The sequence below is a fragment of the Phascolarctos cinereus genome, unplaced genomic scaffold, assembly GCF_003287225.1.
Source record: "Phascolarctos cinereus isolate Bilbo 61053 unplaced genomic scaffold, phaCin_HiC Scaffold_726;HRSCAF=1367, whole genome shotgun sequence".
NCBI lineage: Eukaryota > Metazoa > Chordata > Mammalia > Diprotodontia > Phascolarctidae > Phascolarctos > Phascolarctos cinereus.
This window is the reverse complement of record NW_027556098.1, coordinates 98,469,574-98,492,916: the sequence shown is the minus strand read 5'-3', so window position 1 is coordinate 98,492,916 and position 23,343 is coordinate 98,469,574. Positions and strand designations below refer to the sequence as shown.

The 23,343-nt window shown below is 36.9% G+C and overlaps 1 protein-coding gene across 1 annotated transcript in view; it reads left to right on the top strand.

The window, feature by feature from the left end:
* The window catches only part of MORC1 (MORC family CW-type zinc finger 1), a 189,254-nt gene that overhangs the window by 8,963 nt on the left and 156,948 nt on the right, over positions 1–23,343 (top strand). Inside the window, exons 3-6 of the mRNA XM_020999849.2 lie at positions 3,542–3,576; positions 11,389–11,457; positions 16,256–16,346; positions 18,231–18,339. Of these exons, the coding sequence (XP_020855508.1) occupies positions 3,542–3,576; positions 11,389–11,457; positions 16,256–16,346; positions 18,231–18,339 (304 nt within the window). The remainder of the gene's footprint in view (positions 1–3,541; positions 3,577–11,388; positions 11,458–16,255; positions 16,347–18,230; positions 18,340–23,343) is intronic.

Sequence of the window (23,343 nt, the reverse complement as noted above, 5' to 3'; positions counted from 1 at the left end):
GTTGACAAGAATGCAGCTATGCATGGTCAGATGTGTTGGATACAGAGAAAGCAAGTAGTTTTCATTTAATTGATGTCTCAGGTTCTTGGAAGGCATGGAAAACAAATCTGAAATTTTCTAAATAGGAATCAATATTAGTGGCTCCCAAGAATGACTAAAAAGTATTATAAAGATTTATCAGAAAAATTCACCCACAGATCGTGTCCAATTTTGTGCCTTTCCTCGCTCCTCAGGTCTTAGTCCAGTGGCTGGCACGTGGTAGATATTTAATAAATGCTTGTTGATGATAACGCAAATGACACAATAATTATTTGCATATAAATTGCAGGTTAGCTTTTTTGTTTGTTTGCTTTTATCAGTATTTCTTAATTGCAGATATCTTTGCATTTTAAACCTGTAATTTCTGGGTTTTGTCACTCTGGCAATGGAAAGTCAAAATATTGATATTAATTAAGTTTCTTGATCTGTTAGGCTGCAGAACCTAGAAACTATTGAAGTATCATTACTGTGAGTCTTTTGTGAAATCACAGACACTCTTAAGGGGAGAGTTTCCTGCTTGAAAGGCGTCTGGCCCCTTTGAGACTGCTGCCTTGTTCCTTAGCTTCAGTGCTCGTTTGTTTGAAAAGGCAGAAGCATCGCTGTAGGCTGATCTCCTGAGCTAATATCTTTAGTTTTGTAATTTGTGATGCTGTTCTTTATTTTGGTGGGTTAAGTCATTTTTTTTAAAGAAAGGTAGGGGGGAGTTTGGGTTAATTTTAAGAATGAAAAAGCCTTGTGAAGCAGCTAGGTGGCGCAGTAGATAGATCACCAGCCCTGGAGTCAGGAGGACCTGAGTTCAAATGCAGCCTCATACACATAACACTCACTAGCTATATGACTGAGCAAGTCACTTAACCCCAATTGCCTCACCAAAAACAAACAGACAAACAAAAAAAGCATTGGAAATCTGTGTCGCCTGAAACGTGTGTACGTGTGTGTTAAGTATTTTAGATATTAGAAAGATCTCATTTAGAAAATCAGGAATTAAGGAGGCTCTCTTGCCTGCTAGTAAGGTCAAGACTTACTCAGCAAGAAGTAGAAGAAATCTCCAAATTTTTGCCTCATCTTTTTTTAGGTATACTGAGAAAATAACTATCAGAAGTGTGGATCAGAGTCATTCACCCCGTATTGATCAGTACCATTCTGAGAGAGATACTCTCCCTTTAAATACCATGCTAGTGCCCTGTGTCAAGCCCATATCATGGAAGGAAGGGGTCTCAGAGGCCATCTCGTCCAAACCAAACCTGAAGAAGAATCCCTTTCGACATCCATGACAAGTAGTAATGTAATCTTTACTTAATGACTTTCAAAGATAGGGGTCTCCTGAAGTAGGCCACTTTGGGACAGCACTGATTATTAGGAAGCCTTTCCTTCCATCAAACCTTATCTAATTCTGCAACTTTCACCTATCTTTGGCATTCATGCCCTAGGAAGCCAAGATAATTCCTCGTGGTGGTACTTCACATGCTTGATCTCATGGTTCATAGCTCTACACATACCCAGTTCTTTCAGCATCTTCTCAAATGCCAGTCTCTAGGGCTCTGATCTTCCTAGTTTACCATCCTTTAGGCATGTTTCAGTTTGTCAATTTCCCTCCTAAATATGGCTTCCAGAACTCAATACCACACACCACATGGAGTCTGACGAGTTCGTAGTACATAGTAAGTAGGACTATCAGCTCCCTCCTAGGTTTCTTCTAATATAGTCTAAAATCATGTTGATTTTTTGGTTGACATGTCATACTACTGATTCATCCTAAAATCTTCAAAAATTTTAAAAAATCTGTGTTATTGATGTATTTTGTGTTTATATCATCTCCACTTTCAAATTTATCCTTCTCCTCTCCTCTACTCACTATCTGGGAAATCATCTTTTGTAACTCAGATTGAGTGTGTGTGTGTCATGTATACATATGTATATACATACATATGAACATATACATATGTACACACGCAAACACACTGAATCTCTTCAAAGAGATATGTTTCCTCAACTCTTCCCCTGGGTCAAGATTGCTCAGTATAATTATCTAGGATTCAATTTGTGTTTGTTCTTTCTTTTTATAGTCATTAAAACCCTATGTTATGGAAATACCTGCTTTATTCCATAAATTAAAAATAAAATGAAGTTTCAGAAGCCCTGAAATATTTTCCATATGTATTGTTATCCCATTCTGTACTTGTACATTTGAATTTTTTGAACCCAAGAATACACTTATATAAAACCCTATTAAATTTCATCATACCAGATTGAGTCTGTCATCTTAGATTCCTCAGACATTTTTAGACTTCCAGCATATAAAGCTATTCCTTTCATCTTCATAGCAACTGCAGATTGTCATTTATGACTTTATCCAATTCACTAATAGAATGTAAGCTCCTTTTTTTTTTTAGGCAGTTGGGGTTAAGTGGCTTGCCCAGGGTCACACAGCTAGTGAGTGTCAAGTGTTTGGTCTGAGGCTAGATTTGAACTCAGGTCCTCCTGACTTCAAGGCCAGTGCTCTATCCACTGTGCCACCTAGCTGCCCAGAATGTAAGCTCCTTGAGAGCAAGACCTAGTTCATTATTTTCTTTGTATTCCCAGCAACTAGCAAAGTGCCAGGCACACAGTAGAGGCCTAATAACTTCTTGTTGATTGCAAGCTCCTTGAGGGCAAGGACTGTCTTGTGCATCTTTTTGTATCTCTAGTGCTTAGTACGGTGCCTGGCACATAGTAAGTGCTTAATAAATGTTTATTGACTGACGAAAATGGTGAAGATAGATTCCTTGGTATGCAATAGAGATCTGTCTCCATGGTGACATCAATCCATTAATCACTATTATTTGTATACATTCAATCATTTCCTAAAACACCTAATATGCTATTATTATTATTATTATTATTATTATCATCATCATCATCATCATCATCATCATCTAGTATATCTCTATCTTATCCACAATGGTTCTGGGAAAAAAATTTGTCAAATGCTTTCTTGAAATTCATTTTTATGATACCAGCGACATTCTCCTGACCTACTATGCTAATAACTCTGCCAAGAAAGGAAGTGTGATTAGTTAGCAAATGACTGCTTGGTGTTTTTCTCCTTATATTCAAGCAAATATTCATATAATCTAAAAATTAAAAGGGTGAAGGGTCAGAATTCCACAATCTTGAATCCATGATCTGTAAGTAATTCTTGAGTTCAGTTCTCCTCTTCAAGCCCCTTTAGTTGAACTCAGTAAAACCACACTCCTCTGCTTTACTGTTTCCCAAAGTTTAGGAATTTGGAGACTTTTGACATTGATAATATCCAAGTGAACAGAGGACTTACCAGGAAAATAAACTAACAGTAAAAAGCTTTTTAGAAATTGTTTGAAGCCATTGAAGTGAACTTCTCTACAGTTTTGATTTTTGACAACAGGTTATAATTATTGTACATCAGTAGTTCAGTTTGACTTTTCCCTTTTCTTCAGTATACATTCTACCTTTAAAAGGAATAATATTTCTGTATTGTTTCCAGAGATGCAGGGGCTACAAGACTTGACGTGTTTTCAGGTGAGCAGATTTTTTTATATACGTATATGTGTGTATGTATATATATTTTAAAGTGATTGTATGCATGTTTTCTTGCATCCATCTTACTCGTTGAATTAAAAGTGTATCTTGTATGTTTTGAAATGCAATTTAAGTGCTTTGTGACTATATTAATCCTGCAGGGAACCAGGGCAAGAAATATGCTCTTATGGGGGTCCGGTACCCATTGGAAGTACTCTTTGGTAAATTATTTTTTTCTAGGATTCTTTAATAGCCTCTAGATATTCTAGGCCATTGAACTTACCTACCATAAAAGAACACTTGAAACTCACATGGTACGTAAACTTAATTGTTCTTCACTATTTAGCAAGCATCTTATTTTTCCCAGTGCATCACAATTTAAAATTGCATAGGGAAATGTGCAATATGAGATAGTTTTGTTTGGGGAGATATAAAATTTTAGACTAAAAACACTATTTTATTTTATTTCATTTTCAGTCAGCAAATATATAATGAACATGATAAAGCAGAATATTAGTAAGTCCGTGGCCTATAGAATTAATTCCTATAAAGCTAGGTTATTTATGCAGATGGAGTAGATGGTAAAAGCGTTTTACTTCTGTCCCTAGTCAGACATCTTACAAATGTGTGTATGGTGGGAGTGAAAGGGGGATGAGAAAGCAGATGAGAAAAGTTGTGCAGATCCTTAAAAATCTATCTAATGGGATCAGAGGACGTTCATCTGTTCTGTTGGTTCCTGGTACATCTAGGCAGCACAATGTTTACACTGGCTCTGGAGCCAGAATGACCTGAGTTCAAATGTGACCTCAGATGCTTACTAGCTGTGTGGCCTTAGACAAGTCACTTAACCTCCGTTTGCCTCAGTTTCTGCAACTGTAGACCAGGGATAATAATAGCACCTATCTTGCATGGTTGTTGTGAGGATCACATGTGATAAAATTTGTAAAACATTTAGCACAGTGCCTGGCATATAGCAGGTGCTATGTAAATGCTTATTTTATCTCCTTCCCTCTTCTCTTCCCCTTTCTAGCACTCTATCCACTGAATCATCTAGCTCTTTAAAGCATTATAAATACTGGCTGTTATTATTAATAATAATAATATTAAGTCATTATCGTCATCATTTTGTGCTATCATTAGATTTATACTGTAGTCTACTTGTGCCCATTATAAATCTCTACATTGCCCTTTGGATCACCTAGAAAACTGATCCTTTAGAGATTATAATGTCCCAATATTTGCCGCTATAAAACAGCATTTGAAGAATATTTCTGTTGAAAGTATGAATTTTTGCATTGGGGAACAGTTTGGAAATAGTAAAAGCACTGTGTAATTTCCCAAATGCAATTTTAGCTTGCATTCTTCTCCCTATTTAATTCTGGCCTTAACATAAAACCTGTTTTCAATGTGGGTCCTAAATATATGTAATGACAGTCTCAGTGAATTGACCATCCTAATACTTGTCACAGTCTATACAGAAGGCATTTTTCATCCATTTAGTTTTTTTCTCAGTGATGATCTCTTTTGAATAATCATGGTTCTCATAGAGGATACTCGGTAATGTTATGGGAGAATCACCACGATGAGATCTACAAATAAGAGCTTATAGGATACCTCCTCATCTGTAGGGAATCTCTTTGCCACTTGGATCTCCTATAAGCCATTCTCCACAACACTGACAAACACCTTTGGCTAACTCCCCATCTTATTCCTCTATTCACATTAATAGTCAGAGGATTGTTGTACATAGTTATCTCTGTATTTGCATAAATCAGGAAGTCTTGCATGTATGAACTTGTGTGGGACATTCCTTATTGTTCTTTTTTTGGTCGTTAAAAAATAAACATTAGGAGTTTGTATTCTTGTACCTTTCGGCCAATGTAAAACTGTGGTCTGCTGTCCAGATTCCTTTGTGAATACCTGCCCATCCCTTCCTCATATTTGTGTCAAGGTAACCTTTCATTCAAATCTATTTCATTTTCATAGAAGCTTTATAAAAGATGAGAAGGCAGGTCTACAAGTCAGTAGTTATTGATGTACCTCCAGTTACTTTGGGGGGACATTAATGTCTTTGATTCTTTTCACTCTGTTGCTGTCTTCTTTTCCCTGAGCTACTTTCAGAACCAATCTCTTAATACTTTCAAGATTATATCTCTTCCAGCATGAATTAACTGTTTTTGCTCTGTTTAAACCCTCCCTCCTGATTTTTTTTTATCTTGAGTGTCTATTAATCTTCCTAAAATAGTACTTTCATCTCGTCAATCCATGACTCAGAAACATCCATATTATCTACCTGATCAAGTCTAAACTTCATTTGTCTTTTGAAACACTCCATCATCTGACCCTCACCTATCTGCCCAATTTTATTTCCTACTACTTCCCTAAATGAGTGCTTTGCTCCAGGAAGGATACTGTCTTTCCTAGTTTTTATGCATTCTGTGCACATTTTATTTCATTTTAAAATTTTAACATTTTATCTTTTTCTAATTGCATTTAAAAACACTATTAATGCTCATTTTTTTCTTTAAATTGAGTTCCAAATTCTGTTCCTCCATTCTTCCCTCATTGAAAAGGCAAGCATTTGATATACATTATACATGTGCAATCATGTAAAACATATTTCCACATTAGCTCTGTTGCAAAACAGACAAAAACCTCCATGATAAATAAAGTTTAAAAAGTATGCTTCAATCTGCATTCAGACTCCATCAGTTCTTCTGTGGAAGTAAATAGCATTTATAAGTCCTTAGGAATTGTCTTGGATCATTGTATTGCTGAGAATAGCTAAGTCATTCACAGTTGATCATCGTACAGTATTGCTGTTACTGTGTACAATGTTCTCCTAGTTCTGCTCATTTCATTTTTCATCAGTTTGTGTAAGTCTTACCAGGTTTTTCTGAAAGCATCCTGCTTGTCATTCCTTATACCACAGTAGTATTCCATCACAATCATAAACTACAGCTTGTTCAGCCAATCCCTGATTGATGGAGATCCCCTCAATTCCCAGTTCTTTGCCACCACAAAAAGAGATGCTATAAATATTTTTGTATATTTGGGCCTTTTCCTTTTTCTTTGCTTTTTTGGAGTACAGACCTATAGTGGTGTTGCTGGGTCAAAAGGTATGCACAGCTTTATAGCCCTTTGGACATAATTCCAAATTGCTCTGCAGAATAGTTGGATCAGTTCATAACTCCACCAGCAATGCATTATTAGTGTCTCAGTTTTTCTGCATCCCCCCAACATTTGTCGTTTTCCTGTTCTGTCATGTCAGCCAATCTGATAGGTGTGAGAGGGTACCTCAGAGTTGCATAATTTGCATTTCTCTAATCAGTAGTGATTTTTTATGTGACTGTAGATAGTTTTTATTTCTTCTCCTAAAAACTGCCTGTTCATATCCTTTGACTTTTTACCAGTTGGGGAATGACTCGTATTCTTATAAATTTGACTCAGTTCTCTATATGTTTGAGAAATGAGGCCTTTATCAGAGACACTTGTTGTAATTGCTGCACCCCCCCCCTTTGCCTGCTTTCCTTCTAATCTTGGCTACACTTGTTTTGTTTGTGCAACCCCTTTTTAATTTAATGTAATCAGAGTTATCCATTTTATATCCCATCATCCATGCACATTTCATCACATGAATCTTTCGTTATATGTTTTAATGACATGAATGGTGGAAGGAGAACTAGATTTAATTCAGAAGACCTAGGTTCAAACCCCAACTTCACTGCTTCATAATTATGTGACATTGGACAGTCACTTAATCTCTCTGTGTCTCTCTTTATCTGTGAAGTGAGAGTGTTGAATTAAATGAGAGCTCCCAAATTCTTTTCGGTCCCCATTTCCTTTGGCTTTTGATAAATTTCTATACTCTTAATTCAGTATAAAAGTAAACTGATTATATTTTTTGCCATGCATATGCACATAAAAATAAACAAATTTCAGTAGGAAAATATAATTATCAAATATTCCCTGTACCCCCTCGACGAGTTTCTTTTACCTCCTTGGGGTAGGGGTACACTGAGTTGGGAACTCTTGCTTTAAATCTTGTGATTGAAGGAGTATCAGGAACATTCTCCATTTCCAACCAAATCTTATTAGTCCTTCAAGGTTCAGCTCAATGTCTACCAACTCTTTGACTCTATGAAAGAAAGACTATGACAACCTTTCTTAACAATAATTGGCTTCAAATTGATCCCTCCCTGAAATCCTTTAACGCATTTATTTTTGAATCACTGGGTTTGAAAGTTATCATAACTTGTCTTTCAATGTTAACTAACCCTTTAAATATAGACTAGGTGTGATTGTATATTAAGAATGTTCAGTTTGAAGAATACTCAACCAGAACATCAGTTCCATTCAACAGGTATACAGCACATACTTACTATGTGCAGAGGTATTGTGCTTGATGTTGAGGACACAAAGAAACATAAGACAGAGCCTATTTTCAGGGAGTTTTCATTCTACCAGGGGGTGAGGATTATTCCAACAAGGATACTAATAGAGAAATGTAAGATAATTTGAAAAAGAGGGGAGTACTAGTAACTGAGGGGAATCAGGAAAGGTATCACCTGGAAAGTGGCACTTTACCTGAGCCTTGAAGGAATGTTGGAACTCTAAAAAGTGTAAGCAAGGAGAGAGATGCTACTTTACGGAGGACAGTATATGGAAAGGCATAGAAATGGGAGATGGGACATCAAGTTTAGAAAACAACTCGTGTGATTGGAATATGACTTCAGAGATAAGTGGGAACTAGGTTGTGAAGCGCCTTAAAATTTCAGGCTAAGGAATTTGTATCTTATTCTAGAGGAGATAAGGAGTCACTGAGGATTTTTGTGAATTGAAGTGATATGGACAAATCTATGTATTAGGAATATTGATTTGTGGCTCCATGGAGGATGGATTGGAAAGGGATAGGCTGGAAGTAGGGAGACCAAGCGGGCTGTTAACAATTTAGGTTAAGAAATGATGGTGGCCTAAATTTGGGTTTGGAAATAGGGAAAGGGGAGGGATAGGTGTGAAAGATGCTGTCTGTGGTAAACAATTGGTTATGGGGATGAGTAAGAGAGAAGAGTCAAGATGACTCCAAGGTTGCAAACCTGGATGGTTGTCTCTCTTTTTTTTTTTTAAGGCAATTGGGGTTAAGTGACTTGCCCAGGGTCACACAGCTATTAAGTGTCAAGTGTTTGGTCTGAGGTCAGGTTTGAACTCAGGTCCTCCTGGCTTCAGGGCCAGTGCTCTATCCACTGCACCACCTAGCTGCCCCCTGGATGGTTGTCTCTTAATAGGGAAGTTTGGAGGAGGAATGTGTTTTCACAGGCAGGGGGCTGTGGAATATAATGGGTTCGTTTTGGACATACTGAGTTTGAGATGTCTGTGGAAAATTCAGATAGAAAAGACAAATAGGAAATTGGTGATACAGATCTGGAGTTCAGGAAGGAGATAAGGGATGGAGGGATCCCTAACATATCACCCCTTCTCTAAAAATATAAATGTGTACATATATGTGCCTACATATACACACATCTATCAAACAAACAGTCTGTCTATTTCTAAATATATCTGAGAGTCATCAGAATAGAGAGGATAATTTAACCCATGGGAGGTAGTAGCATCATCAAGAGAGAGAGGCAAAGAAAGATTATTTATGTGTATCTAAGTCCAGCAAATGGTGGGGTTTATCTTCATATTATAATTGTGCTTTTATTGTTCAAGATATTTTGGAAACTATTCTTTTCAAAAAGCCTTCAGAGTTAGTTGATGAACTGTCAATAAAATCTCCATAAGTGCTCTCTCTTTTTTTTTCTCTCTCCCTCTTTTTTTTCTGTCTGTCTCTCTCTCTGTGTCTCTCTGTCTCTTTCTCTGTGTGTGTGTGTGTCTCTCTCTCTCTCGGTGTCTCTCTCTGTCTCTGTGTGTGTGTGTGTGTGTGTGTGTGTACATATATATGTGTGTGTGTGTGTATATATATATATATATATACACACACACATATATATGTGTTTTTCCACTCCTCTCCCCCACCTATAAATACTGTTTTCTACCTTTTTGCTTTGACTTGGCTCTCAGTGACTTGTCTGTTTCCAAAATTAAGATCTGCTTTCAAAGGTTTGCCACCATTAAGAATATCTGAAGGAAGGCAAGGGCTAGGTCAGAGGGTACTTGTAAATGAGGAGTCCCTTATATTGCTGTTTAGGGAATGAAGGTATACTTCCTGTCATGTAGTTATTTGGATATATGTTAAGGTATACCTAAAAAAATTGATTTCATTACTTTATGACAGAGATTCTTAGCTTTCTTTGTGTCATGGATCCCTTTGGTAGTCTGATAAAGCCAGTAGATCCCATCTCAAAATATTTTGCAATGCATAAAATAAAATACACAGGATTCTAATAAAAAGTAATTATGTTGAAATACAGTTCTCAATATGTATTTTTTTTAAAGTCATGGACCCCAGGTTAAAAATATTTACATTGTGCTGACAGAATTGCTGATATAATTGTTAATATAATGACAGAAATTGTTAATACTGTCCTTTGGACTGCCACTCCTTTAAATGTCCCTTATAATGTTAGAATTTTAGTAAGGTCCTTGCATTCTTACTCTTAAGGTATTTATTCTTGATCAGGTTGAGCTGAACCACATGCTAGGTTCCCCCCATCCTGATATTTTCCCTTATGGGGGAACCTAGCTCAAGCTGGACCTAGGCTTTTGATTTCCTTTTCCACTGGGATTCATGACACAAAAGGCAAAACAGCCAGAATGAAGTAGCTTTCCTTGCCAGGATGGCCAAGGGCCACTACAGTCTCATGACCAGGCCTTGCTATCTCATACTGTCTCCTCCCTCTTTCCTTCTAAAACTATAAAAACTTTTTCATGAGTTTCTTTAGTTGGGAAATCCACTGGATATCCCCTAGGGTGACAGATTTGCTACCCTGTTATCTCAGTTAGAGATGCTTTATTCCTCAATCCATGGCTTTGATTTATTTTAGGACTTGACAGTGGTAATGTTTCAAACAAGATTGCCGAGCCTGTGTCTTATTCTTCTGGTGTTTTTTTTTTTCCTGAAAGCAGAATAAGAATGAAAACTCACGTTTAAATAATGATTTCCTCACACCCATCTTGCGTTGCAAGTAGTATGAGTTATCCCCATTTTGCAAATGAGGTTTTGAAAAGTTAGGTGATTTGCCCAAGTTCACCCAGCTGGTAAGTTTTTGAGAACAGATAGAACTTGGTCTCATGGGCTATCTGCCATGCCAAGCTGACTTTGCAGTAGATTATGAATTTGAATTTGAATTGCACAAGGATAGCTTCTGTTTCTTTTAGAAGTTTTGGGTAAAATGGTGAAATTGAAGGGAATGTAAGCCAATGGAAAAAGGCTATGAAAGAATTAGGGCCAGGAGGAGGCACTTAACCTATATAGAAAGGAGCTCAAGAGGAAAGAAGGGAAGGCCTATGGAGCAGGTTAAGTCAATATTCTTTGTTCAAATGGTTCAGGGTGGCTTCAAGGTCTGTTTTTTTTTTTTTCCTACAGAGCACTGTAGTTTCTGATATGTTTTGGTAACTTCTTAATGCTTTAAAAAATTTCTTTTCCTTTTAATTTAATTCAGTGATTTTGTATTCTAGCTACACCCTTATTCTCCCCCTGCTGTTTCCATAAAACCACAGCCAAGTTCCCCAGAGCTCCATCATTGTGTTCCTGCTCTGCGTCACTCTTTGCTCCCGTGTTAGGAGGAACATTAATCATACGAGCAGCGTGACTTTCTAATGAACAAATTAAGCTTAATATTTATTAGTAATAGCTGCTTTCTCTTGTAGTGGATAATGAAAAACTACAGGGTGGATTTATGTTGTGCTTCCTTGATGATGGATACGGAATGAGTCCTGGTAAGTTAATTATCTAGTTACCTAACTGGTTGTTACCATGAACAGTCAGAAAACCAATAAAAAAGCAAATTGAGCTCTATATGCAAAATCAGGTATTGAATGTTATTCAGATGGGGGTGGGGTATGTATGGAAAAGCCATAGATTTGACTTTTCAGGTTTAAATATTTCAGCTGGCTTGATAAATTAATTCTAGCCATCTAACCTTAAAGGGGCCTGACATTCTGAAAGAATAAAGCCTGAAATTTAGAAGGCACTCATTGCTATAGATATACTTTTACTTTGGCTCGAATTAAGTAGTGCCACCTAATGAATTCTAAGAGTTGTTAATACCCAGCCAGATTCTAAGACTGACCCTGTAGGTACTGCTGTCACTAGCCCCCAGGGCTAGTTTCTAGTGCCTTTAGGTGGATTTTCCTTTTCTGTTTAACCATCAATTAAGAGTCACCTCGCCTTGTATTTTAGTGGTTAATTTTTTTACTTTCATGTTCAGAGGGATGATGGTTTCAGATAGATTTCCTAGCTTGCTAAGGTTCTCACTTGCATTATCTTTACCTTATGCATACAAATTGAAGTCTCATGGGAACCCTGAGACGTTTGGATTCTCATCCATGGCTCTGGATCCATAACTTTGACTAGTGTAAAGCTTGGTGATATTTTTCTTGGTGTATTGCATTTTTCATGGGTATTTTCTACACAAAAGGGGATGAAACCCTCTTAAACCATGGAGCATCATTCATCAGATATGCCCCATAGCATAGAGGCCTTTCAGGGCCCTTCAAGCTCCTTGCCTTCTTTTTGTTTGTATAGTCCAATGTTATTCATTAGCAAGTGGGAAAAATCCTGTAATCCCAACCAGCACATAGTATTTATATGTGGATTCACATTCAGACTCTGGTCTGCGGCTTTTCCACAAAAAAGACATCTTTGGGCCCAGAACAGTGTCAGTCAGATATTTACATCTATTAAGCCTCTCTCATCTCTCCATAAATGTCAGTCAGTCAATCAGCCAGCAAGAATTTATTAAGCACCTGTTCTGTGTCAGAGACTGTGCTAGGAACAGGCGATACATATACAAAGAAGAAAATAATCCTTTTTCTCAAAGAGGGTACCAGAATTTAAAGCCACATGTGGTCATTGTTATGTAATGATAAGAACACCAATTCAGGAATCAGAGCACCTGGATTCAGATCCATCCTTTGCTTGGTTACCTCTGTGACCTTTGTGATCTGAATGGGCCTCAGTGAATGGGTAGGAATAGATTATCTCTGAGGTCCCTGCCCTCTTTAGATCCTCAGTCTCAGCCCTTGAAACACTGTCAGAATGTACCAGATCCCACGCTTTCCATTTTTGCACAATGTAGGTACAAGCACAAAGCTGCACCCAGGGCGCTAGAAGATGACATATGGCCTCGAGGCTGCAGGTTCCCCACCCCTGCTTTAGATCTTCCAAAAATGCTACCCTTCGTATTAGGCATAGCTCTTGGTGGTGCAGTGGCTAGAGCACATGGCTTGAAGTCAGAAAGACCTGAGTTTTAATCTAGCCTTAGACACTTGGTAGCTTTTTGACCCTAGGAAGTCATCTTAATCCCTATGTTTGCCTCAGTTTCCTCATTTATAAAATAGGGATAATAATGACACCACTTCTCAGAGTTGTTGTGAAGATCAAATGAGATAATATATGTAAAGTGCTTTTCAAACCTTAAAGTGCTATATAAATGCTAGCTTATATCACATCATATCATATATTATATATTATCCAGTTCTCACCCATTCTCTGACCCCCATTCTCCTTAGGATTAAATTTCATTTTGAAATTTAGAGTAAGGCATGCCAGTCTCCTTGTTCATGTTGTAGAGAAGGAAACTGGAGCCCACAGGAGTTATTTACTCATGTTCACACAGTAAGAAGTAGCAGGGCCAGGATTTGAAATTTGGTCTTCCCTGTCCAAGTTCAGCACTCTTCTAATGACACCATTTTGCCTCCTTTTGTGTTATAAACATCACTCAGCTTGCAGTATAAACATACCCATGAGCTAGATCAGGGATGGGGAACCAGCAGCCTCGAGGCCACATGCGGCCCCTGGGTCCTCAAATGTGGCCCTTTGATGGAAACTCCACAGGAGTTTTGGGCTAGATCTTGTTGGCAACATGCTTCAGCATCAACAGAGTTTTAACACTCTCTAAATTATATAGGACTGTATTTAATGACTGGGGATAACTGTGTAAGTGGTCTTCTTACATAGTTGTGTGCTTTTCCTTAATATCATCATCCATATCTTGTTAGACTGATATGAATATTCAAGAAGAATTATTCTTTTGTGTGAAGATTCAGAGAGTTAAAAATCAATCAACCATGTATTTATTAAGTGCTTACTATATGTCCGGCACAGGTGCTGAGGACATAAGTACAAAAAATGATTCCCTACTCATAAGGATCTTACATTGGGGATATAACAAATATACAAATAAATATATGCAGCATAAATATAAAATAAATATATATATATATAAAGTGTGTAAATATAACATAGTTTGGGAGGAAAGGTATTCACAGTTGGGGGGACAGAAAAGGCTTCATGCAGAAGATAGTGCTGAACATGTCTAATCTGGAAATATGTTTTGCATGATTTCACATGTATAATGGATATTATATTGCTTGTCTTCTCAATAGCTGGGAGAGGGGCTGGGAGGAGGGAGAGAATTTAGAACTCAGAATTTTTAAAATGAATGTTAAAAAAAAGAATATAATGCTGAGTGAAGAAAATCTCATAAATATTTGTTTTCACTAGATAGATATTTAAATAAGGCATTTATTAAGAACTTAATTCTGTACCATATACTCCTACTGAGTAATGAGAACATTTTTATTAATTTTCAAAATGAAAGGCAATTTGTGCACATGATATGTTGAACGGAGGAACAGTTTTGAAAAGAGAAAGGAAGAATCTTTGTATTGTTTCATTATAAAAAAATTGTAAGGAGAAAATCAAATGAATATAAAGCAGTTTTAAAATACTGAAATCTTACGAAACAAACTCATTCTTCATTTGATCCTAAAAATAATATACCCACAATAGGAGAGCAATCTAGAATTGAAGAAAATATTGTCTTCTAACATCAGAAATGAAATTGTAGATTGGCAGGAGAGTTTGCCAGATAAGAGACAAAGACGTCAGTTAATGTTGATGAACCTGAGTTAGATCAGATCTTGAGTGGCTAGAAAGGACATGGTTTAGTAACATAGTAAACAAACATTTATTAAATACTTACTGCTACAGAGCATTGTGTTAGGTCCTAAAAGAGATACAAAATTAGATAAGATAGGATTCTTGACCTCATAAAGCTTATAGTCATGCATGGGAGTTCTTACATTTTTGTGTGTGTGTCATGGACCCCTGAGGTACTTTGGGGAAGACTATGGACTCCTTAAAATAATGTTTTTAAATGCATAAAATACTTAAGACTAGAATAGAAGCCAATTATATTGAAATCGTTATCAAAATATTAAAACAGAAACAACAAATATATTATTAACAATATTGTCAAAATATTTTTAAAAAGCCATGAATCCTTGGTTAGTAGATACCATTATTTTGTGAGTCTCACGATTTAATATAAACTCCTTGAGAACAGGGATGTCTTGTTTTGTTTTGTTTTTTTCCTTCTTGTTATATAGTAAGCTCTTAAATGCTTTTTGATTCATTGATTGAACACAAATACTTGTATTTCTGACTGCTAGCATGATGCCCAGCTTATAATTCTCAACATCATCATCTTCTTGTTCAGTCATGTTTGACTCTTCCTGACCCCATTTGGGGGTTTCTTGGAAAAGATACTGGAGTGGTTTGCCATTTCTTTCTCTAGCTCATTTGTACAGATGAGAAAACTGAGGCACCTAGGGTCACATAGCTAGTTAGTGTCTGAGGCCAGATTTGAACTCACAGAGATCAGTCTTCCTGGCTGCAGGCTCAGCATTCTATCTACTGTGCCACCTGGCTGCCACCTCTAACTAGCACTTAACTAAATTCTTGTTGGCTTTCAGACTGGCACATCCCCAAGAAGTTTCAGAGGCTTTGGATATAGGGACAATTGATTATGTATTTAGTTGACAGACAAGAATATCTGGCAACTCCTAAATGATTAACTCCATGAGGGCATGGACTGTATCTTAGGTAATTTATATCTCTCCTAGGACCTAGCATAATAATATATAGTAGGTATTTAAGAAATGTGAATTAAATCAGTTGAATAATACGTATTCTTCCGGGCTCTTCTGCGTTACAAGGTATCTCTAATTTCAGTGAAATCCAGACCACGTAAAGAGTTTATAAGTAAATAAGGAGGTCTCTAATGGACCCACTGAATCCCGTGGTCTCTTTGGAGGTAGTCCTCCAAATGTATTCAGGGTACCTTTCGGGGGTTCTTGTCTGCCCTGGGAGTATAGATCTTAAAGAAAATGCAATGAACCAGGTATATAGGAATCAGAGTCTTTTCTGGGAGATCTGAAGCTTTCGTACTCATCTTAGTGTCCCCAGCGAGGAGGTAGATGGAGTTACAGGGTCAACAATCCATTGATCTGCCAGTGTGTGACCCACATCTTTGGGATGGCTGCAGAGTCACTCAAGTTTATCTGGTGTGCTAGGGACTTTGTGAGACTCTGAATTCTGCTGTGGTACTACGACCGAGATTCAAGTGTCACACGACTCAGACTCTCTCACTATGTCAGGGGGTTACTCGTCAGAGGTAATTCTGACCCTGGGAGGAAATCTAACATCCTTTAAAATCCATGCCTGTTACAGAGGAAGCTTCAGATGTCATTTTCTTTGGAATGTCTAAGAAGCGGGTAGCTGCTTCAAGGTTCATTGGACATTATGGCAACGGTCTTAAAAGGTAATAAAATGTTTTTCTCCTGCACCTTTTAGTACTATGCCTGGCTGATGACTGAGGATGATGTCTGCTTTAAAAGGCATCAGAAATGAAGTTGATGTAAAAACAAAAAATAGCAATTAAAAAATAGAACACAGAGCAGGAATAAATAGCTGTCTTGGCTAAAGGAACACCTTTGGCTAAGGGTGGAAGGGTTCTGCCAAAGAGCCCCAGCTTGTGTCTTTGTAGCATTTCTCACTGTTATGACATTCTGTTGATTTTACCTCTGTAACGTCTTTCTTACTTGTTATCTCCTCCTTTCCCATTGCCACCTCTCAAGGACAGGCCCTTATTGCTATTGTTAACTTGTAATGGGTCTCCATAATGATAATGATTAAGGTTTATATAGCATCTCCTATGTGCCAGACACTATGCTAAGTGCTTTTACAAATATTATCTTATTTGATCCCTACTTTCACTTTTTCCCTTCTACAATCCACCTTTTATGCATGACCTGACTGATGTTTTGTATGCATAGATCTAGCCAAGTCACTGTTTTTCTGAAAAAAACTCTTGGGGCAGCTAGGTGGCGCAGTGGATAGAGCACTAGCCCTGGAGTCAGGAGGACATGAGTTCAAAGCCAGCCTCAGACACTTAACACTTACTAGCTGTGTGACTCTGGGCAAGTCACAACCCCAATTTCCTTACCAAAAAAACAAATAATGAGTTCTGAAAAAACTCTTCATTGGCTCCCTATACTCTACTAAGTTAAGTTGAAATTCCTTTGTGTGGCTTTCAAGGCCCTCCAATACCTGAAGCTGCCCTACCTTTCCATTCTTGTATTACTTATCTTGTGTACTTTATTCTTCAGCCAAACTGTACTGTTCTTTGACAGCTGAATATGTCCTGTGCTTACCTGTCTCCAGTCTTTGGTTTCTACGATTCCCGCTGCTTGCATTCTCCTCCCTTCCCTCTTTTGCCGAGTGTTAAATTCCTTCCCATCCTTGAAGGCCCAACTCAGATGCCACCTCCTACATGAAAGCTCCCTCAAATTCTGGTTGACTTTCCTGTTCAGGTATCACAACTGTACTACAATTTTCATGGAAAACTGTTTCTTATAAATATCTATCTTGATGTCTTGGCTTTCTCCTAGATAGTAAGCTCCATGAGGACAGAAGCTATGTCTTATCTAAACATTGTGCCTTTCCCAGCACCTAGACCACAAGAGTCACATAAATAATTTTTGTAAAGTTTTAATTATACATCACATTGTTATATTATAGGGATATAACATCAGAGATGCCCCGTGATAGTCACCCAAGACATAATAATTTATTTGCAGTTTCTTGGCATTTGTACATTCTACTAATCCTCAGAGTAAATGTCAGACAGTGTCTCATATGGGGTCATCAGCTTCTAAGTTCATTTAGTGAAAGCATGATATGGTGGATTGTAAGCTCCTTAAGGACAAGAACTGTGCCTTATTTTATCTTGATCTCTCTAGCCCCTAGCTTATAATGTGCTTTATAATAAATGTTTGTTGAATGGCATTGCATAAAACCTACATTACAGGTTTTATACTGGCGAAGGAGGAAATATTTTGGCTCTGTGCCTAGCTTACTGTCTGGGATCCTTACCTCTACCATCTTCCAGATACATACATAAGGAGAACCAGGTCCCTCATGTTATCATTTTGGTTGTATGCTTGCAAATCCGTCCCATCTTCTGGATAAAACATTTAAAACGCATATTAGTAGCATCCTCTTATCTGTAAAGTAAAGCACGTTAATTAGAATGTCAAGTTCCCTATCAGACTTAACCCAAGATTATCATAGAATGTTAGAGCTAAGTGGGGCTGATGCTCAGCCATCTGTGTGGTAACTAATTATTTGTGTGTCTTCTTTGCAGTGGATCCATGAGGATTGGGAAAGACTTCATTCTTTTTACCAAGAAAGAAGAGACGATGTCCTGCATTTTTCTGTCTCAGACTTTTTGTGAAAGTGAAGGTCTCAGCGAGGTACAATTTTAGTTTATTTCTTTGGTTCCTGTGGTAACTGTGGGGTTCACTTTCCCCTTGAAGGCATTCTTGCTAATTAATGGATCAGAGCCTGAGAGATAGTATTCTGGAGTTGAAAAAGGGTTGAGTAGATTTTTGTTGCTGTTGTTGTTTTTAAATCATTTGTTTGTTTGTTTTAAAGAATTTGAAACTCCTAATCAATTTTCTAACTTTTTTTTTTTGCTAGGAAATGGGGTTGTGGCTTGACAGGGTCACACAGGTAGTAAGTGTTATATGAGGCTGTATTTAAACTCAGGTCCTCCTGACTCCAGGGCCAGTGCTCTATCCACTGTGCCACCTAGCTACCCCTCTAATCTTTTCTTTCCCTGATCTCAGAACTACTCAGAAAATACTTTGTATTTTTCATATGGACTTACGATGTTATATTTTTGTGACAGTTCTTTTCATACATGCCTGAGTGGAGGGTCATGACATGTTTATATTTATGTCTCTTTTGGTTCCTAACACCAGTGTTTTGTATGTGTTTGTTGAAACTGAATTATGTATCTATGTGTATGTTCCGGAGACGTAGGGGACAGAGTTGTTAACTATAAAAAATGATTCAAATAGAACAAAAGAGTACCTTAAAGGCTCTCCTTTTCATGTATCAGAATTATGCAGGATTCATAGGATTGTAGACCTACATCTGGAAGGGTCCTTAGAGGCCATAGTTCAACTTTTTCATTTTACAGATGAAGAAATAGATCAAGGAGGTTAAGTGCTCAAGTCACCCAGGTACTCATGGTCAGTGGGGAAACTTGAACCCAGGTCCTCTGATTCCATAGACAGAATTTTCCACTGTAAGATACCTCAAAAGATAAAACAATGGAAATATTCTCTGATCATTAATTCAGTTAATCAAAACAGTTAGTAAAAAGCAGGAAACAGGGAGATGTATGCTAGCCCCAGTTATTTACTGTTGTCATGGAGGGTGTCTAACCCTTGGCTCATGTTAAAGAGAAGGATTCACTATAGAGTAGAAGATGAAATCTTAACATTGGGCTTATTGCTTTAAACTTCAAATCGTTGTAGAATCTCCTAAACAAGATGCCTGATTTCTCTAGAGTTTGCCCTAACAAAAACAAAGTGGATTAAGAATACCTTTGTCCAAGTCAGGACTTCTTAAACTTTTTCCACTCATGACCCCTTCAGTACTTCTTAAACCCATATGGGGTCGTGAGCCACAGTTTAAGAAGTGCTGGTCTAAGTGACCAACCTGTAGAGATCATCTCTGTGTGTGTGTGTGTGTGTGTGTGTGTGTGTGTGTGTGAGAGAGAGAGAGAGAGAGAGAGAGAGAGAGAGAGAGAGAGAGAGAGAGAATGTATTTCAGAAAGATATTTCAGTGAAAAAGAAAAAGGGATGGGAGATGCATGAAAAAGTGTGGGACAAAAGTAATTCCAAGGTATGCTCCTATATTTGATAAAATGAAAGTTCAAGTTAAAGAAACTAATTATTACTATAAGAGAGAGGCTTTGTTTAGAGGAGTGTCAAGTTTGGTTTAATAAAGGAAATTAAGAGAATATTTGTAATTATAAGAATATTTGTATTTCAGTAAAATGATTGAAGAAAAGACAACCTAACACTTATAAAACTTATTGGAAAGGGACTAAATATTCATGCAAAAATCTGGAAGAAAAAGAAATAGTATATTTGTTTCCATTAAAGAAAGGAATATTTCAATCTAATGGAAGAAATTGTTAAGAAAACATCAGTGGTTTTGTGTATACAGAGATAAAAAGGGTTTTACACAACAAAAAACCATTATATTTAAAAGAAAAAGCAAAAATAGAATGGCAGAAATTATTTGCAGGAACCATATTAGATAAAGGATTGACATTCAGAGTCTATAAGAAATTGATACATATCTATAATTCTAATGCACTCTTCTCAGTAGTGCAATTGTCCAGAGATGTGAATGGATCATTTTCAAAGGAGAAAATGCAAACTTTAATAGATACATAAAAGATGCTCAAATTCCCTAGTAACAAGAGCAATGTAAATCAGTACAACCTTAAAATATACTTCCTTACACCTACTGGAATGGGAAAAATAGATCCCCCCAAATGATAGGATTTAATATTGTCAGGACTACAGTGAAATAGGCACTCTGATATACTGTTAGAGGGACTTGTAGACTGGTATAAACTTTTTAGACAACAATTCAAGAGTGTACAGTGAATCACAAAACTAATTATTCCTTTTGACCCAGTGACTCCATTAATAGGACTCTGTCCAAAAGATATAACACAAAGCATCTGTACAAAATATTTATAGCTACAGTTGTTTGTATTTGTAGCTGTGTTATTTGCAATAGTAAAATAACTCCAAACCATCTAGATGTTCAACAATTGAAGAATGAATAAATTAATTCATTAATATAATAGAATATTACTGTGCCATAAAACTTATATTATGAATGTAAGGAAAAGATTTGAAAAAGATATGAAAAAGTAAGATCAGCACAACCCAAACTACCTACATTTCTTATAACTGTATATATACATATACATATATATTTATGTGTGTATGTATATATGTGGGGCCATCTCCAGTTGTCCTGATGTATAGCTTGTCTCTGGATCCAGATGGCTCCAGAGGAGAAAGTGAGGCTGGTGACTTTGCACAGCCCTCCCTCACTTAAATCCAGTTTACTTGCAAGTAATGGAATCACCCTCCTGATGTCATGGTCTTCTTCGAGAACAAAGGACAAAACAATGTATAAATATGTGTATATATACATATATATGTTTATTATATATGAAGTCAAATGTAATAGAATTTCAGATACTAGGAAAATGACAGTGAGCAATCATATTTTTACTTTGTTGTCTGTTAATTTGTTTGGTTCTTTTCTTTTGAATGGTAAACTTTATGTAAGTTTTTTCTTTTTAAAAATATCTTTTATATCTTTTGTTTTCACATTACTTTCATAACCAAATATGTGCTTTGTTCATTACCTACCCAGAGAGATAACCCTTGTAACAAAAAAAAAGAAAGAAAGAAAGAGAAAAATAGCAGTTGAGTAAATTATTTAACTCATCAATCCGAATTGACAGACACACATTTACAGTCCCCTGCAAAGGTAGGGTATGGGAGGGAGGCTTTTTCTTATCTCTTCTTCTTGGACAAGCTTGGTCATTAAAATTACTCTATGTTCAATTTCAGGTTGTTGTTTTTCTTATTGGCCATTGTTTATCATTTAAATTGCTGTGGTCATTGAGTATGTTATTTTCCTGTCCCTATTTATGGTATTTTGCATCACTTCATATATATTTTCTCATGCTTCTCTGTTCTTTATAGTCATTGTTTCTTATGGTATTTTAATAATCTATTATATTCATATACCACTTACATACATGAATTAATTGAATGGTGTGATTATTTGGTTATTTATCTTTGTTGGTGGTTATTATGCTTATAATAAATATTAAATTAAAAATATTACTGATGATGATCACCTATTGCATCAGTCACTTCTTCTGGAACCTGAGGATAGCGGTGATTTGGTGACTTGAACTCATTAGGGGCAGCTGGGTGCTCTCTTACCATCTTCCCACTTCTCTTGGATTTCATCTCTCCATTAGCCATGTTTGCTCTTTTCTTTCCAGTCCAAAGTTTATTCTCCTTGACAGGGAAAACATATGCGAAGTTAGAGTCGAACAGTTCTGTCTTTTCTCCATTTTATTTTATCCCCTAAGCAGGAATCTCTCCCTTCCTTAATCCTCTTTTCTCCATTACAGCTTTATGGGAAAAAAAATAAAACAGCAACAACAACAAAAAACTCTTTTTGTTTCCCAACTCAGTTCATCTAAGCTTTAAGGTTGCTGACAACGTTCTAACAGGATCATGTCATCCCTTTGTGTTTATGTTTTACTACCTGTTCTTGCTTCCGTCTTCTGCATGAGTTATGAGTTTGCTGCATATCCACATCAATCTCTTAGGCAGCTCCCCATCCTTTCTCTTTGTGTCTTTACAGTTTCAGTCTTTAGAGCTTGCCACCTGTCTTGAGCTGAATTCCCCAATAGAATTTTAGGCCAATGTATCCTACCTTTCCTTATTTATTCCTTGTGCACAGTGCTGTCCCAAAATCTAGGATTTTTCAGTCAGTTACTTATTTATTAAGCACCTACTGTGTGCCAGACACTTTGCTAAGTACTAGAGGTATACAGAAAGATAAAAACCAGTCCCTGCTCTCAAGCTCATAGTCTAATATATGTCACATAGTGTCCAGCTTTGCTGAATTCTATCACAGACCTCTAAGATAGATTAGTCATTTTTCCCGAAGGTTACTGACATTTCTTCCTTAGCAACCATTTCCTCTTTTTTGTTAGCCTACCTCTGACACAAACTAGCTTTGTGACCCTAAGAGACTTAATCAACTTCTTAGTGTTCAAAGCAACTCTGTAAAATTATAATTTGAAAAGAAGGTGACAGTCCCCATCAGGGGGAATTTTCCTCCTCCAGGATTTTGCTAGACCATTGAAATCACAGGTCCAATAACTATCCCTATCCTTTTTCTTGGTGGGATTCAGGCTTGAACAGTAGTTCCCTTTGTTGCTTCCTCAATTTTTTGACAGATGAAATTATCATTAAAGCAAGCCAATAAATTTTTCTATACTCTTCATTTTTGCTTGTCTCTATTGTAAAGGGTTTGGGTATGATGACATCCACAAGCTTGGTGGCATTGTGGCTAGACCTTTGGTCTAGGAGTCAAAAAGATCAGAATTAAAACCTCCTTCAGAAACTTACTAGCTTTGTGACCCTACGTAAGTCAGTTAGCCTCCCTGTGCCTCAGTTTCCTCATCTGTAAAATGAGGGAGTTGGACTCAATGTTGCTTGTTGTCCTTTTTTAAAAATTACATTTTTTTCAGTTAACAAGCATTTATTTTCTCTCTCTGTCCCACATCTCTTCTCTCCAGCAAAAAAAAAACCAACCCAACCCTTATAACAAATACACATAGTCAA